The sequence below is a fragment of the Carassius gibelio genome, chromosome B17, assembly GCF_023724105.1.
Source record: "Carassius gibelio isolate Cgi1373 ecotype wild population from Czech Republic chromosome B17, carGib1.2-hapl.c, whole genome shotgun sequence".
NCBI lineage: Eukaryota > Metazoa > Chordata > Actinopteri > Cypriniformes > Cyprinidae > Carassius > Carassius gibelio.
In genome coordinates, this window is record NC_068412.1 from 19,541,444 (window position 1) to 19,560,183 (window position 18,740).

Genomic DNA, 18,740 nt, shown 5'->3' on the forward strand with positions numbered 1-18,740 from the left:
AAAACAGCAATGCATTGAACTAATATAACTAAATAAGCTTAAACTATTAAACTAAATGACATAAAATGCTAAATAAAACACCTAAATGTGCACAACTCATAACAAGGATAAAAATGTTAATTATTAAAATCTATACAAATGTGATATAGCCTAGTTCGCGCAAGGAATTCTGAGAATTCCCATAAAGTCACCATAAAATGGTCATACTTTTTAAATTTATTAAAGAATGAAAGTGAATTTATTGTATGACTAAATGTAATAGGCTATAAATTTGTAAGTTAAAAGTAATTTATGTTTGTTTTTTTTACCTGTATTGTTTATAATATTTACAGCGTTACACAGGCTATACTCTATAAACATAGGCTACTATTGTTTATCATAAGGTTATTTACAGTCAGCCAAAAAACGGGTTTGCATTGTTGCATTTTGACATTCTTTTTCCGTTAAAATGACTAACCTTTTTAACATATTCATCTAGCGCTCTGCACTTCTCGTGAGCCATTGACGAACTCAACCTTTTTAAAATTTGAAATTTCCGGGCGCGCTTTCAGCGCGTGATTGGTCAACGCCGGTCTTACCTACATGCAAATGAGGGCACGTTCCACCCGCCTTGAGACCAGAGCTCGTGGAAGTGGAGAGGAATGCATTCGAACACTTTTGAGCCCACGAAAAACAAGTTTTTTTTGAACGTCCCAACAGCTTTAAAGAACCATTTTCAAATTTGAAGAGAACACTCTCTATGTGTAGCGGAACTTATTACTGCGTTGGCATTGTATCATTTTTAGAACATTTTTGAACTGTTATGAGGCGAGAATGAATAATTCGGAGGACAGCGGAAGCAAGAGCTCGCCTGCCCCCATTTCAAGCTTCACGATCCAGTCCATTCTGGGAACCTCCAACGAGGGAGTCCGGTCAGCTGGAAAGGACAGTCCGAAAGCGCAGCCGAGGAAGCGGACGCTGTCCGTGTCATCGGAGGACGACTGCAGCGCCGGAGAGGACTCAGGCGACTGCTACTGCTCTGAGCCCGGTGTACCAGAGTCCTGCAACACGCACCAGCCTCTGAACTTCTCCCTTCTCGGTAAGTGATTCTATCGCCAGTGTCTTTGTATTTTTATTATGAGACCGTTTTTTACCGCCATCGTCAATATAGACATTTCTGATGCCTTGATGTCTAGTCAAAAAATCACTTTTAAAACAGGCTCACTTCAGAAAGTAGCCTATATAAAGCACAAACTGTTTTTGTCATCGTGGTGACTGTCTTGTTGCCACCACTGAATAAAACTTCAGTAGTGTTTTTATCCGACGTATTATCGCGCCTCGGTGAACAGGGGAAAGGTCAAATAATTAACCGAATTTAATCGAGTCTGCTAATTGATTATGCCGGGCTTTCAGAGGGAATGCTACATTTCGTCAATTGAGCGTTAAATGTAACACGATTTAATTAATATCGTGCACCAGTGCTAGTCATATTGTATTGTTTATTTAACAGGGCACTTGTAACCTTTCAACAGTCGATCAAACAGTCGGAGTTCAAATTTAATGAACTCTTGTGTAAAGTATCGAGTAATGGCGATGTTTAGCCTAATAGAAAAACCCTACCGAGTGAATTTGATGATGGACGAACATTTAAAAGCACTTTTTGTGCCACACTAAAACTAAACGTGTTTGCAACCATTTATTGAATCAATTTATCCAATTATGCATTTCGTTCACACAGAAGCACAAAAGCTTTATATAATTAGCTATTATTAATAGATCGGAAGGACTGTGTTTTTACAGCACAATTTGATAAGGCGAAATCTTTGTGTTGCAGGTGCCACAAAGGGACTTCTACCTGTGCAAGATGGGATCGACCGCCGGCCGCATTTGACACCATCCATACTACCGGATTACAAAGAGGAGCAGGAGCGAGCGTGTAGCCAGATGTCTCCCGTTTCTGAAGATAGGCAACGTGAAGGCCCGGACAAACAGAGCAGCTCCGCCAAGAAAAAGACGCGCACGGTTTTCTCTCGGAGTCAGGTTTATCAGCTCGAGTCCACGTTCGATATGAAACGCTATTTGAGCAGCTCCGAGAGAGCCTGTCTCGCCTCCAGCCTGCAGTTAACGGAGACACAAGTGAAAACGTGGTTTCAGAACCGGCGGAACAAATGGAAACGGCAGCTCTCTGCGGAACTGGAAGCTGCGAACATGGCGCACGCATCAGCGCAGACTTTGGTTGGGATGCCCCTCGTTTTCAGAGAAAATTCGTTGCTCCGGGTGCCAGTTCCGAGGTCCATTGCTTTTCCTACCCCACTGTATTACCCTGGAAGTAATTTACCAGCTTTACCATTATACAATCTTTACAATAAGATTGAATATTAACTTTTGCGCACAACGAAAATTCCTTGCTAAGGGTCGACACACTATTACACACTTAAACGTACAAATGTTTGACAAAATTCATGTCTATTTATACCTCTTTATTTGGTGAAAAAAAATATATTTCTTATTATGCAGCAATTAAACGAGTCTATGTGTAAAACACAAAAGCAACACGGTTCTGTACATGTCCTATAAAATACACCATGTGTATAATGATTATTTTGTACTTTTATTTACATTTCTGTCCCCAGATTAACCAGTTTCGAAGGAGTGAAAAAAAAAAATGAAATAAAAGTGTAACCAGTCGATTCTTGTCTCTAAAATGAAAACAACAGGGATTTAAAAAACACTTTTCCAATCATTATAATAATAATATTTTTTATTTAATTTTAATTATTGTATTGTATTTATTATTTATTGTAAAGAGAGGTCTATAAAATACAGAACGATTGACAGAAATAACATTTAAAAAAAACTGCAATGGCACATTTTGATGTGATGTATTTTCGTCTCAACAGCATTTTCTTAATATTTTGATTATTTTATTAGCAGTCTTCTAATGACCACAACAGCAGAAGGCCTCCATGATATCACAGAATGAAATGAATCTTAAGGATGGTTAAGTATATAAACACATAAACACTTATGTATAGTGTTTATATACTTAACCATACTGAAGAGTATATATATATATATATATATATATATATATATATATATATATATATATATATATATTAGTGTGCTTATCAGTTTAAGACAAACATTTGTGTTACATTGACACTGGGTCATGTAAAGTGTCCTCAGTTGATGCTTTCGCAATTAGGGATAATTACATGTTGCCTGTCACACGCAAACGCATTCAAACATTCTCGGAGACCAGCGGAACGTCAAAAGCGCAGCGGGGCCTCAGAGAAGCCGCAGTCAAGATGACAGTGCTCGCGGTGCAATCTGATAAGACGCACCCGCTGTCGAATTACAAAGAGTGTAGTGGTGTCATGTTGCACTGATTCCATGTTCTCTATACAGGCCACGGAGAAAGTTCATTATCAACACACACAAGTACTTTTTTTCCGACATGATGACAGCAGTTTGAATGTCACCTGGAAATGTTCGTTTTTACCGATTGCAGATTAAACCACGGAATTTTTAATAGAATGTGTAAGAAAATGTGATGCTGTGCACAAATAAACAGTTACATACTGAACAGTACATTTTAAATAAAATTGTAGTTACATTTTAATTTAAACATATAAATAAATACCGTCCTTCTTAGAGAAAATGATGGCTCATTTTAAATGTCATTATAGTTTTCTTTGAAATATTCGTATTTCGTTATTTGTACAGTCAGTTTCGTTAGTAGTATATTGGATAATATATTTTTATTTTCGAAATTTCCCCCCATCCTTTTATGCCCTTAAATTGCTAATGGCCAAAAAAAAAAAAAAAAAAAAAAAAAAAACACTGAAACATCAGTGAGTTCCCTAAAGGCAGGATGAAGAGAAGCTCCTAGCTTGCTAGTAATACTGTTGTTGCTGTCTGTTTGATTGACAGCTCGGACCAAAGGTCAGACTGCGCAAAACATACATGCGAGCATAAACTTATGTGACTTCCGTGTAAATTTCATCCTGTGGGTTTTCAGTATTTTCTCACTGAGTAAAAGCGCATACACTTCCATTCACTGCCTCACACACCCATCTGTAGGTGAAATGGCAGGTGTGAATTACAAATTTTAATAGCACACCAATAAAAATGATTTGAAGTGGTTTGAAGAGGTGGAAGACAGTGTGGAGCAGATTTGTTGAGATGATGTGTTGTGCCTCAGGATTCATCAAACTTGCCTGGCACAGCGAAAAGCAGGAGTAATTCAGTTTGGGATGTAATTTATGAGCAAGGTAATGGGCACTATATATAAAGTGGGGAGAGTGAAAGAGAGTGAGAGAGCAATAGAAATACAGAGAGAGAGGAAGAGAGAGAGATAGAGAGAAATGTTTTTCCATTCTTCTAATATCAGAACTGACATTGGTCTATTAATTTAAAAGCAGTGCTAAATCTTAAAAAAAAATAAAAAAAATAAAAAAACTTCAGCACTGGTCCTGTACATTAATGTCCCTGCAATATCTGACCCAAAAGAATTATTATTTTTGAATAATACTGATATGTGTGTCTGCATCCTGTCTATGGACTGTGTCCTTATATTAGTTAATGATCTGTTTCCATTCTATGCATGGGTCTGCATTTTGTTGAAACAGCAGCTGAACATCTAACTGCTCAATAATGAAGGAGCGCTGCAGGTTTGGATGGACATTTGCCATGATTGTCGCTCACTACAAACAGCATCTAACAGAAGCTGCTTTTCTCTAAATGAATTTAAGAAAAACATAACAAGGTTTCTGATTGGCATCTGAATCACTTATGACCTCCATGAGCGGCTGTACCTCCAGACTAATGGCTGAAATGAGGAGCTTGAGTCTGAACTGATTCTGGTTTATATCAAATCCTAATGGAGAAGCCGAAGGGAAATTATGTTTGGATCCCCCAGACAATAACTAAATATGAAAGCCACTTAGTAATTTCCAGATGCACACTGAGATAGCTTTCAGTTGTATGACAGACTTTAACATTTCATTGATGCAGTGTTTTAGTGTATCATTCATAATAAATTGCAAATACATACATTCACACACACAATATATATATATATATATATATATATATATATATTTATAATGTGTGATGCATACATAAATATATATATAAATAATAAATATAAATAAAAAAAATATAGATAGCAAAAAAAAAAAATCATAATAATTATATATTTTTTCTTCCTAAGTGATGGTGAAAACTACTCAGCTTTCCTAATGCCTTCAATCCAGTGAGGCTGATCGCTTCTTTCATTGAGAAATAGAAAGAAAGTCCATTACATTGAGCAAAATCAATAATCATGGTATAAAAGTATCTTTGTCGGCTGAACTTTTCTCTCAGAGATGAAAGGTGATCACATTTATCCATTAGTTCACATTGATTGTGCAGATGCAAGAAAGCGCTTGATAAGCCATATTTATGGGTGCACTACAATTGCTCATGTTTTCTTTACACTTCAATTTATCGAAGCAGAAGGTGCAATAAGTATTATTTTGAAAAAATCTTGGAACACAGATGTTCCAAAAAAAAAAAAAAAAACTAATATTAAAACTTAAAAATGACAAAATGTTTATTTAGTTGAGGGTAATTTCTCCCTAAAAATACTGTTGTGTTGTTCTAAAGCATCAAAGACCCATTCAAACCACTAAACAAATAAATAAAAGCTGCAGAAGTGCCTTGTTTTCCCACATGGAATATCGCTAAGATGATGCAGTGACTGCAACAGTTGTGTGAGCTCTCTCTTTCTTCTCTCTCCTCCATCTCATCTGTACTATCTTACTCTTTGTCTCTTTCTTTCAGACCCTGATTTTTCATACTGGAAGAGGAGGGGTGAGGGGGTGGGTCATTATTCTATTTAAGAGGTACAATTTTAGTAATGGCTTTTGCTGCAGTCCACAGAGGCACAGCCAGCCTCCCTCAATATCCTGAACATTATTTGCTCGTTTAGTTAAATGATGTTTCTAATTGGTTCATAATTAGTTGTAATGAGGCGGGCCCGAACGTCTCTGATGCGGATACATCTTAATTCAACATGGCATCTCGTTTCTTCAGGAATAGTTGCCCATGGTTCTTGGAGGGTTGGAAGTGAGAGGAAGGCTGGAAGGGGGAGGTTTCCTGCCATTGTGTGTTCCCGTAAATTGGAAAATGAAGTTTGAAGAGCAGTGGGGTTGAAGACCGGGCCATCGTGAGCGCTGCTGCTGTCTTTCTTAAATGATCTGGCCAATTGTCAAGAACCAAGTAGAGCTATTACACTGACATAGAACAGACAGAATAGCATATTTAGAATGGCCTGTTGGAGATTTGTTTCATAAATGTTTACTAAAACATACATTTTTTATGGTAGATGCAAATTTGTGTGTGTGTGGGTCAGTGCTCGTAAGTGAATGCTGTGAAAGAGGGAAACTGAAGGTCATTGCGGCTGGTTGGTGTTAACATAAGACCCTTTTGTGGTTTGGATAAATGAACATGTCCATTCACTGGAGCCCACTCACCCCTTTTAAGCCGTACAGCCTAGAAATGCACACACACACAAACACTATCACACTTTTATATACACACAATCAGTGGTGCCCAATCACTTCGCTTAAACAGCTCGAACAACTGCATGTAGAGCCAGTCTGTCTGCCATCTCTCTGCTCTCTGTTGATTTTTCTCACTCTCTTGTTTTCTTTCTCTCACCCACAAGCCCAGATAAGCTCACTCATTCAGGTTGAGATTCAGGTTGGAGAGTAAAAGTTGATCATGCATCTACTTAGTCACTTGAGAGTAATTTGATTTAATCCAACGGAGAGAAAAGTCAATATTTGTTGTTTGAACAATGACTTATTGAGCCTTTCCCAAGAAGTGAACCCGCATGTGATACCTGTGTTAGCTATTTGATTAGGTGTGTGTTTCCTTTTCACTTTCTACTTTTTATTTTTATGCCAAAAACAACATTTTACTAAGCTATCTACATAAATACTTAAAACTAATAATATTACTTTAGAATCATTTTCTTTTCTTCTTATATTTCTTTTAGAATTAGGGTTAATATATAATATTAATAATCTATCTATCTATAAGTGAAGATACATTTCATCCCACATGCTAAAAAACTTGTAAAATAAGCCACAATGTACTTTATTAATATGAATGAATTTTTCCTTATGTTTTTTTTTAGCTATATTTAGAATTTTGCACTGCTTTGTGTTGATGAATAAGTTCCTGGCAGAAAATTACCAGTATTATTTATTTATTTATTTTTACAGAAAACGAGTTTGGATTTCAGTATAATTAAAATAAAAGTTTTTTTTTTTTTTTTTTATACATATGCTTAAGATTCTTCCCAGTAAATATGAATATGAATATTTATCTATCTATCTATTTGTCCCCCAAGTAAACCCACACACTCATTGTTTTTCCAGCTGTAAGGTAATCAGTGTAAAAACCTGATTAGAGAGATTTATAGACATTAGGAGGCAGAGGTCATTCAGGTGTGAGGCGAGTCAGGTAAATGTGAAATGCACCTGTGCTTTATAAAGACATTTTGAGTGATGAAGTGACAAACATGATTGCAGTCTATCTTTATTAGTCTTTGTGTGTATCTATGTGTGTATTCATCTATTTACATGACTAATATATATATTAGTATATATATACTAATATTTATATATATATATATATAGGTAGGTAGCCATGCTGCTTTGTCAAAAATAACTTTACAAGTATTTGATAAGTATTGCATTAGGCAGTGTTTAACTTTAACAAAAAAGAAAAAAAAAGATGAGGATTTATGTTACAAATGCCCCTGAGAGCACTTGACTGAGGGTGTATTTAGTAAACAAGCAACTAGGTTTTTGAGAGATCTCTGCATAAAGCGCCACATCTTGGTAACAAATTAGAGGTTTATGTGTGTGAGAGAGAGAGAGTGTGTGTAGGCCCACTAGAGATCTTTTTTTTCTCACAGGGAACATATTTGTAACCATTAGTTGGGTCTCCTGTTTCATGTTCCATGTCGTTTCTGAGCTAACAGCATCATCTGAGTGTGTATGTGTGTGTCCTGAAGCTCCATGTTAGTGGAAGGAGACTCTGGTGCCTCTTCGTCCCACAGATGATGCATCATTCTGGGTGTAAAGAGTAACCCGAGCCCTTCCTCTAGCATGGCTGTGGTTCTCCGTGGCCCCACAGAGCCCTGGGGATGCTTTTAAGAAGATTTGGTGCTAGAGAAAACAGCTCTTCAAAAGAAGTGTCGTTACATTACTGAGTAATTAGCACTGCACTAGGGGCAAAGAAGCTCTCTGGCTTGCCGACAGAAGCTACTGCTACAGAAGACATACTCAAGTTGTGTGTGTGCGTGTGCTTTTGTTTCGCATCAGTTCAAAGCACCTTAGGAAAAGCATGTGTGCGTTTTGTCTTTGACGAGGAAAAAATGCAGTCGACAGGCTTGTTATACCACCGTCTTTCCACGTCTCCGTAATCATTTAACACATTTACTGTGGCTTTTTCGGTTTCACCGAGTGAGTGAGTCACTAAGTGCCTTTTAAAAGCATAACAAACATTACAGGTTAACAAATGTGACATTTCAGATATATGCTATAAAGGGAAAACCACCCAACATTTCAGTACATTTAATTTAACAGAATGGGAAAATGGCAATTTGAGGCATTAGCGCTTGACTTTGAAAGCACCCGTTTGAAGTAAAAGACATGCTGATTGCTTTAATTGATAATCTGGAGTTGGTTAAGTGCAGTTTTGGTGCGTGTGGTCTTAATGAATAAATGTGTATTTTTTTTTATCTCACACAAATTTGCCTGTTCTCTCTTTTTCTCTCTCACTCACAGTTTTAATTCAGTCTGGGTAACCGCCTGGTAAAGAATAATACACAAATGTTACACGGATTTAATCACACTACCATATATTATCAATCCAATCCTTTTCCCCCCTCAAAGTAGGATTGTTTGGGCAAAAAGGAGCTTGTATTTCTTACTTCAAAGAGTGTTTGAGGGTCTTGAGGGTTCTTTGAGAGGTAAAAAAAAAGACACACACAGTAGTACAACAGTTACACACACACACATGTAGGTCCATGCTAAACCAAGTGGCCGAAGTCACCACTTACCCTTAGTCCTCGTTAAGGAGACTGTTATCATATTAGAATCATATTAGCAGAGCATGGCTTAACCTGAAAGGTCAAAGGTCACAGATCAAAGGTACAGACCTGTGGGAAGCACAGAAGGAGAGGATGATCCTCACCTCTGTAACGGAATCCTCTCATTACAATAAAGCTCCACTCTGCCTGCCGGGGAGAGAGAGAGAGAGAGAGAGAGAGAGAGAGAGAGAAGCCACAGTCATGTGATAGGAACAAAGCCAGAGGGAACGGAGCAGATTTAGAGCCAGCCAACCAATAAAAAGGAAATAATGACATCATGATGACACAAAAGCAGAAGCGACTTTATTCTCATGGAATTTCAAAGCAGCAGGTAAAGGTTATAGAAAAATGGCTTCATAGATCCTAGTTAAGACAAGGGGCCCCCTTTCTGTTTTCAGACCATTTTAAACAGCAAAATCTGGGGGAAACTGGCAATCAAAACAATTAGTTACAGTTTTAAGTAGTGCACAAATTACCCTATATTTATACAATATTTTGTTGTTATTTTATTAATAATAAATAGAAAGAAAAATATAAATACATTTAAATTACTAATTACAATAGAATTAATTAATTAATTATTATAATAGTAATACTAACAATAATAATATATTGTGTTTGTTTGTGTATGTGTTTGTGTGTGTGTACATATATATATATATATAAGTTGTTGCAACATAATAAATAATATTAATCATTTGTAGATAATATTTTATTATTATTATTTAATTCTTTCATATTATTATTCTTTTATTAATATTATATTTTTTGCTTTTTTTGCTTTAGCACAATGACAATGTAAATGCTTGTTATTTACTTTTTTTTAACGCAATGTCTTCATAATATTTCGCTTTGTATTTTTCTCACACAGTATGAATATCTTAAGATATCTGGATTTATATTTCAGGAAGGTGGCCTGAAAACCCTATGGACTAAAGAAACTAAATACATTACCTAAACTGAACACTTATGTTATTGCGAGATACATTTTATTATTTAATCAGCTTGGACACACTTTGAAATCCTTTGCAGACCACCAGGTTTTCAGAACCACAAAAAAGGACATAAAGCTCTGGACCATCCTGTGGGCTTCTGGCCTCTCATTGGCTGAGGTCACAGGCTGTGATCAGGGTTGTGACCTCTGACTCATGGCTTGGAGGAACAGAGACAGACACAGAGGTGGAGTTGCCATCTCAGAGTGAATAAAGATCTTTGACCTTCACCTGAGATTAGTATCAATATCAGAACTAGTGTTTATTTCACTTCCACCCTCTAACTGAATCCCTTTTTCTTTTTGTCTGAGTCATTGTGCTCCAAAAATGACATGCAACGGGTGGTTGAATTCTGGCAGAATGAGACACATGGTGCTGAAGGACATATGTAACTGGCCTCACCTGCATGTATTGCAGGTGAGGCCTGAATGAAAAAAAATTAATGAAGTGATACACTGGTGCCCTGTTACTATTTTACTTTTAGTATTTCATCCACATGAAAATATGGATATATACAGTGGTCCAAAAAATATTTTGATACTTCACTAGCAATTAAAAAAAGAATGTTATAAACATTCCGTCATCATTTACCCTACTCTCAAATTGATCCAAACCTTTATGAGTTATTAACCTGTACAAGAATGTTGGCAACTAAACAGTTAGCCAGTGGCATCCAAATAATACAAATAACCATGGAAATCAGTGGCTAGGGCATCTTATATATATATATATTAGGTGGACTATACTTTTTAAAAAACACACACAAAAATAACTTTGTTAGGTTTTAAAATGACTAAACAACAGACATATTTTGGACACTTTCTGGTTGTTAAATTTTGGTGGAATATATCAATAATTTGAACTTCACCTGTGGTTTCTCTGACTCCTATGCACTTGAGGGGAAATGATATAGACAAAAATATAACATTGCCAAATATATCAAACTGCAAAAATACATGTGAAGCAACATATGTTTGTTGATGCAAAAGTGTTTGCGACTTTGTTTACTTTTTATATAAATACATTTTATGAATCAATGTTCTACAAAGTCCCTGCCTGATTCAGTCTGCAGACTTCTTTTTATTAAAGAAGTTATTAAATGTGAAAATGTTTTATTAAAGAAGTTATTAAATGTGTTTTATTTATTATGCAATTTGTAAAGTTGTTTATATAGGCCTAATATTATATATTATATAATTATAATATATATATATATATATATATATATATATATATATATATATATATATATATATATATATATATATATATATATATATATATATATATGATATCTGTCACACACGGTGTACGAACACACTAAGATCTTGTTTTTGCTAAATTCACCTGCAGCCATTAGTCCGGCAAAATAAAATCAATCTCCACAAGGCTTGAAGACACAGAGAGAAAGGAGAAGATCCACACCAAAGAAAGAGATCTGAAAGAAAAAGAGAACAGATCTGAAGGCTTTATGGAGGATTAGTGCCAACAGTGTGCTGACTGATTGGTCAAGTCTTTACGATGTCATCACCTGCCATAGATCGCTATGGGCAGAATCTACAGCTTGCCTGTGACACCTCTCACATATCAAATCATATTCCTGTGAGACAGAGTAACTGTCAAACCCGGCCCCTTCTGTGATCCCCCTGAAAGACTGCTACACTGTGCCTTCAAATTCCCGAAGAATGAATGGATAGAAGGGTCTTAACAGAAAGAGAGGATATATATAGAGAAAGGGAGGAAAAAGAAGGAGGGAAAGGTAGCAATTCTGTCCTTCCTGCAATTAGCATTCACGGTTAGCTAAGCAGAACTAATGCAGTGAATCTAAGAGTGTAGAGTTACGTGCTCGCTGTCGAAGAACCCCTGGGCAGATTAGACTGTAGAGAGAGAGATGATGAACAAGAAAGAGAGAGAGAGAGAGAGAGAGAGAGAGAGAGAAAGAGAGAGAGAGAGAACAAACCCTTCAGATCCATTACAAGGTTTATTAGGGTGCTGGGTTATTGGTAGTCTGCTCCACGGGGGCAAACACAGTAGCACACACACACACACACAGAATGGGATGTATTTAGCCTTGAGGAGGTGAGTGCTTAAGAAGTTAATGATAGGGTTGTTTTCGAAACAAAAAACAACAAAAATAAGAACTCTTGAGCCTGTGGGACTCTGGGATTTGTTGTGTGCAATTTTTGACTGGAAAAAATTAGTCCTGTTTCAGAGGTAAACAAAAGAATTGCCGGCCAGACCTTACTTTGTCCTTTTCTTTTCTTTTTGTTTTTTTAAACAGAAATCTAATGGCAAACTGAAACCAATACAGTCTATATATCACCCCTATGCTTGGTCAGAACCACTGAACTCAATGGTTTTCTCTTTTTTTTTGTTTTGTTTCTTTGACAGTTGACAGCTTAAAGAACACTCAACAGAGCCTTTCTCTCTCTCTCTCTCTCTCTCACACACACACACACACACAGAGAGGGCACATGTCTTGTGGGCTACTGCTCTTCAAACACTGTATCCCTGACAGAAGACATAACAGCCGAAGGCGACTGTCCAGTGTGTGTTTAAAACGGTGCATTTGAAAAGGACCCCATTACGGCTGTCAGTCTCCTGCCTTCTTTCTATCAACTTTTAGTCTGTGATGTTCTTCTATTTCTGTTTTCACAGTGTTGGGTAAAATTCTGAATTGAAGTATTGGCTCATTTTCAGTTTATGAGTTGGAATTGAAAACTGAATTGGCTGTACTCCACAAAAAGCTCAACTGGAACGACAGGACACAATTTTTTATTGAATTGCATATGATATAATTCAACAAGTAATTATAAAATTCTAGTAAATAAAGTAAATAAATAATGTAATATAAACTTATATAATAATTAACATAATTTATTATTTATTTTGATAGGATAGTTGGTAGACAGGAAGAAAAGGGGACAAGGGGATGGAAATGGGAAAGTTCCCATTATCATATATAATAATAATAATATAAATAATTTTTCATTCATTGTTCAAAACTTTCAAATATACCTCTGTCAAGCCAGCATTTAAAATGCATCCTGACCTTTGCATTTCCATTTAAAATTACACTTTTGATTTAATTTTTAAACGATCACTAACATTCTAATAACAACTAACATTCAAATTCCAACATCGCCCAAAAGAATTTCCCCAGGAAGCGGCTTTTTAAATGCCCTTTTGTTGTGATTGACAGGATTAAAGGAACGTACTCCACCTAAATATTAATTTACAAGCATTTCATTTTACAAGCTAATTGTAGCCCTCATTGTATGGATGTTTAAAAAATTTCCAGCCTTTTCTCAAGCATGTAGGTCATGAATCTTGTCCTGTGATCTCATCTAACTCTGTACAGTCATACATGCTCCTCCTGTCCTTTCTTCGGAGAAGAGTGATCTCATGGGTCTTGGATGTCACTTCTCCATCGGTCATTAAGGAATGTTCTCACGCCACCCCGTTAGCTTTCAGAGAGGCTAAGATGTTCCACTTGTCCCCCTTCATAATAGACATAATAGGAACATGTTGCCCTTGATATATTTACTTGCTCTATTTCTGGCATGAAATCAAACACCTTACACATGCTTTACTGCTAGCAGCCAATCGTTTGTTACATCTGACAGGGATAAGCACATACAGTACTTAAAGGGTTGGTGGTAGCAACTTAATGTGTTAAACTCCCATTCTCTGTTCCAGCGCCACATGTGTAAATGTATGCACAAATATGAACAAACACACACAGTTTCTGGAGAAGAAAAAATGTGCCAATTATTGATTAGTTGTGACTGGGCTGTTGGGTTGATCGGGAACTCCAATCAATAACCTGCTGTCCTGCCATAAGCACTTTCAGATATATGTTGACACATGCCGAGAGGACATTATTTGAGCTAATGTTACATTTATGTCTTTTCATGATCATTCCAACCATCTTCTAATCAATATGAGTGGAAAATAGCATTAGATTGTGTAGGCCTATATGTGCACTTGTGTTCACACACAAAAGACACACACAAGGAGAAAAATTCATCCAGACACACACACACACAGTCTGGCAGATTCTGCTGCTCGCTGATCTGTAATTGCAGTGGATTGAATCTACAGTTTAGCAAAGAGAAATAATTACCTAGCTAATCAAAGTAATTCAAGGTAATGGTTGATTCACATTTCGCAATATGGCCCATAGCACTTCTGTTTAATGAATGCTGCTTGCCAATATTTACTGCTAAAGGTTTTTAGCAGAAAGTCGATAATGTATCTGTGCTCCCACCAGAAATGGCAGCAATTATTTTGCTTATTGAAGAAGCTTGTTTTAGCAGACATGGAGCAACATGCATCGTGATCAACAGCCGGTTTATTAAACACTGAATTGCAAAGAGATTTTTCTTTTAAAAACAGTTAAAATTATAAAAAAAGAGGATATATAACCATGATAACTGTTTTATCTAAATCCTCTAAAGTTCAGTCTGAGGACAGAAAGGTCAAGACACGGACAGAGGTGATACAGAGCGACAGAGAAAATGAAAAGAGAGTGTGGCTGCTCAGGGAAGATGGAAAATGAAAAAGAGCCGGGCATGAAGATTCAGTGGGTGAATGAAGATGTGTGTGTGGGATAAATAAATAAAACCCCTAAATCATTACCTCCATTAACAAACACATGTCATCCTGTTCTACTTTTTTGACGTGGAACAAATTTGTATTTAACTCAGTATACCTCTTTTTCACTTAGTTTGCCATTTTTGAAAATTACAGTTTTACATCCCAATCCACCTTATTTTCCTAACTGTTCAGAGGCGGTGTGGATGGTTGGAAAGTATCCACGACAGGTGTTTTCACATTTATATCATATTTTGTTACTTTTTTACATATAGATCTGTACAGAAAGCACTTTGTGTTTGAACCTTTACAGCACTTGCAGAGTGAAGTAAACAAAATCCATTGAGATGTGACTCCAGTGTGCTGTGTGACCCAAACAACTAGCCTAGCTAACTGATTAGCGTTGTGAAAGAGTGGGAACAACACACCCTATTAAAGATAACTTAATTAATTTTAACTTATTACCTCACTTTAGCATTGTTACATTCTATTTTATTTAAATAGTTAGCATGCACGCACGTGTGGTTGTGTGTGTGTGTGTGTGAGAGAGAGAGAGAGAGAGAGAGAGAGAGAGAGAGAGAGAGAGAGAGAGAGCTTGCATTACAATCTGCTACTTTAGCAAAAATTTGAGATGTCCATGTCAGGACTCAGGAGTGAGGGAGGGAGAGGGAGAGCATTGATTATTACTCTGTATTTGTTTAACTAATGTAATCCCCAGATTCAGCGTGTTTGTCTAGTAGCTGATCATTCGGCCGTGCCATGAATCAGAATGACTGAGGCACGGAGGAAAAGTCTAATATATCTGACACAGTCCAGGTCCAGCTCCAGCCGCTCTGCTCGCGTTATTGATGGATCTTTCAGCTCTGACACTCTCTTTACAGCCGCACGGATGACGAATGGGAAGAGAGAGAGGCAGCCAAACACACACCGGCCTCCATTTCTGTGCCGTTGAACGCCAGGAGCGCTGGAGCTCAACACCGGCGTTGCATATTGATCGATCTCGGGCCTCTTTGATAATTTGATGCGCGTCACATTTGACAACGTTATGCTGGGGGGAGGTTGTATCTAGAGGGCTAATGAAACTGTTAAGCCATAGAAAAGGGAAGGGGAGGTGCGGGATAGGCTTGGATAGATGCTGTTTTTCGGCTACATTAACCTTGCAAATAGCTGTCAGAGATTCATAATGCGCACGCAACACACACTCACACATGCGCGCACACCTCCCTCAACTCCTAATAACTTTGTCATTGTTGACATTAACATTAAACAGAAGCCAAAGCCATTAAAATCCCCTGCGCCTCGACACCAGGCGCATTATGTTGTTGGTGTAGAAAATGAAACTCTTGTTAGCATTATGGCCTGGCGCTTACAGCGAAACGCCATTGAGTGATTCTAAAAAAATTTATTTTGAAAGTGTGCCGCACGTGACTGATGATGAGCGCCGGTGACGTAACGGAAGAAGCGCCAAAGATCAGTTACAGAGCTTGCGCGTCATTTTGAATTCAATTATTAATATCTCTTGAATTACTCATCAGATTTCTCGGTTGGTTTATGTGAAGAAATATGGTGCAGAACAATTTGAACTTAAAGGGATAGTTCACCCAAAATTCTATCGTCATTTTCTCACCTGCAGGGGCGGATCTAGAAAAATATTGATGGGGTGGCGAGAAGGGGGCAGGAATTTTTGAGGGGTGGCAACATATGGCAGACGTATATATACTGAATTTAGTCACAGTTATCACAGTTTGATAACAAACATTACAACCTATATAGAATAAGTGACCAAACCCCATAAGCACCGCCACACTCAATAATGCATACAGTATGAATCGACATGTAATTAAGAGCATTATAAAAAGTTCAGTGTTATCAATATGTCAATTTATTATGAGAAACACAAGATTTTAACAGCCAATGACATTTCCAGCTGGTGAGACTCAACTGATTTTCTACTGTTTAGTGTTAATCACCATCTAACTCAACCAGTCAAGAGCTAGATTTAGCCTTAGATGTTATATGAATATGGTCTCTGAAGCATAGGTTTTATTAGCTGATAATAATAGGCTACTAAATAAATAAACATTATAGGCACAAATACAAATGTACTTTTAGAAATTGTTTTGGAAAAATCTTAAATTAAATCTTAAATTAAAAGTTCTGCGAAAACTTGTTTGATATTCCTGTAAAATAATGTTTTAGTATATATATATTTTTAAGTATATTTTACTACACAATTTCTTACATAATTTCTTTGGGTTAGACCAAACTTTTATTCTGGTGGGTTGTAACCAGAGTTTCTGTGTTTTTTAATTAACTATTATTATTAGCTAATAGGAAGTATAGCATATCAAGTATGATAATACTTGACATATAGCATACTCTTCTATGCAATAGTACTATATTTCTGTTTGAATTGCTTCAAAGTTACACCAAAATTTTATTTTGACAGGTTGTCGTAAAGACATTGCCATTTCTGTCAGGCGAATCATTTGAGTCAGTTGGGGGATCGCAAAACCATTTGAATCAGTTCGGTCAAATTGGCCATAACCTTTAATTCGTTGCTGCCAACTGGGGTGGCAGCAGGGGTGGCAAGGCTTTCTTTTCGGTAGATCCGCCCCTGCTCACCTGCAACTTGTTCCAAACCTGTTCGAGCCAGTTCTGCTTGTTTGCCATGACATTGACCATAAAACGGAAGTAAATGGCTACCATCAATTGTTTGGTTACTGTATATCTTCTTTTGTGTTCGACAGCTGAAAGAAATTCATACAGGTTTGGAACAACATGAAGGTGAGTAAATTAGGACAAAATTTTCATTTTTGGATAAACTAGCCCTCTAAGTACAATTAAAATTCTAATAAATGTACAGCTAGGCCTATGTGTAACATTACAAGAAACATTACTAGAATGTTGTAATGTAACTAGAAAAGATTCGTCTAAACACATGGTGAATGCTGGTTTATCAAATACTTATAAAGACAAATAAAATGCCTTGATATTTTAAGAGCATTAGTCCTTGTAGACAGACATATAATCATAATGCCTGGCTTTTCTTTATAATCTTGAGCGGAGTTATTTCATAGTAATACTAAGAGTAAGAATAAAAATTGCATGTACGATTTGTTACTACACTCATGTCAAGGAAGCATCATTGAATCTCAGACGGTTCAAAATATTTAAAAAAGTATCTTAAGCCAATTTATATGTTTTTTTTTTATTAAAGTTGAGAACTCCTGTTCTCGTTAGAGCTGTTGCATTCAGTAAATGGTCACGGATGTGAATGCTGACATCAGTTCATCAGGTCTAGAATTAGAAACATCTCAATCAAACATGTAATGAAAACCTGAGGGTTGAAATGATGGCCTTTGAGTGCTTCTATCCAAATCTGCTTTTCTTATTTGTTTTATTGTGTCAATAAAAGGAAATATGGATTCTTCTGAGGTATTTTCAACACAGTTATATTTGTGGACACAGTTAATAAAATATTTTTTTTTAGATGGAGAGATGTGATGTTAGCCACTTCCAGAGTAATACAATAATCTTTACACAAGTTAACCTGCTAATTATGTAAATTACTTCATTTTTTAATGATAAGTAGACAGGATATCATTTTGTATGTCTTATAAAGAAATATTGGGAACCTTTAAAGACCCTCTGAAGAGTGAGGTACCACTTCCAGACCTATATAGGACATAAGAGAGAGAGAGAGAGGGAGCAAGCGAGAGATAGACTGGTGATGCTAGACACAAAAAGCACTAAGATGTTCCACTCAGATCCCATAATTGGTCGAGAGGCTTCATTTCACTGCCTGATTTCCTGTCTTTTGACTGGTTTTAACAAGGCTGATGCTTTTAATAGAGCTCTGAGTACTGACTACTCTGAAGCTCCTCTCTTCCCTCACACCAAAAATCTACCCATCCCTCCCTCTATTCTTTTCTTTTTTTCTCCTGGATAAAAGAGTGGAGACATAAACCATCTTTGCGCCATTTGCCACTGAATACCTGAAAACCTCCTGCCACCCC

General features: G+C 36.7%; 1 protein-coding gene across 1 annotated transcript; it reads left to right on the forward strand.

Moving 5' to 3' along the window:
• The first annotated feature begins 600 nt into the window (after positions 1-600).
• On the forward strand, positions 601-2,684 carry LOC127976522 (homeobox protein HMX2-like). The gene is made up of 2 exons (XM_052580984.1): positions 601-1,078; positions 1,814-2,684. The coding sequence occupies exons 1-2, from the start codon at positions 814-816 to the stop codon at positions 2,359-2,361; spliced, it is 813 nt and encodes a 270-aa protein (XP_052436944.1). The 5' UTR covers positions 601-813; the 3' UTR covers positions 2,362-2,684.
• The last annotated feature ends 16,056 nt before the right edge of the window (positions 2,685-18,740 follow it).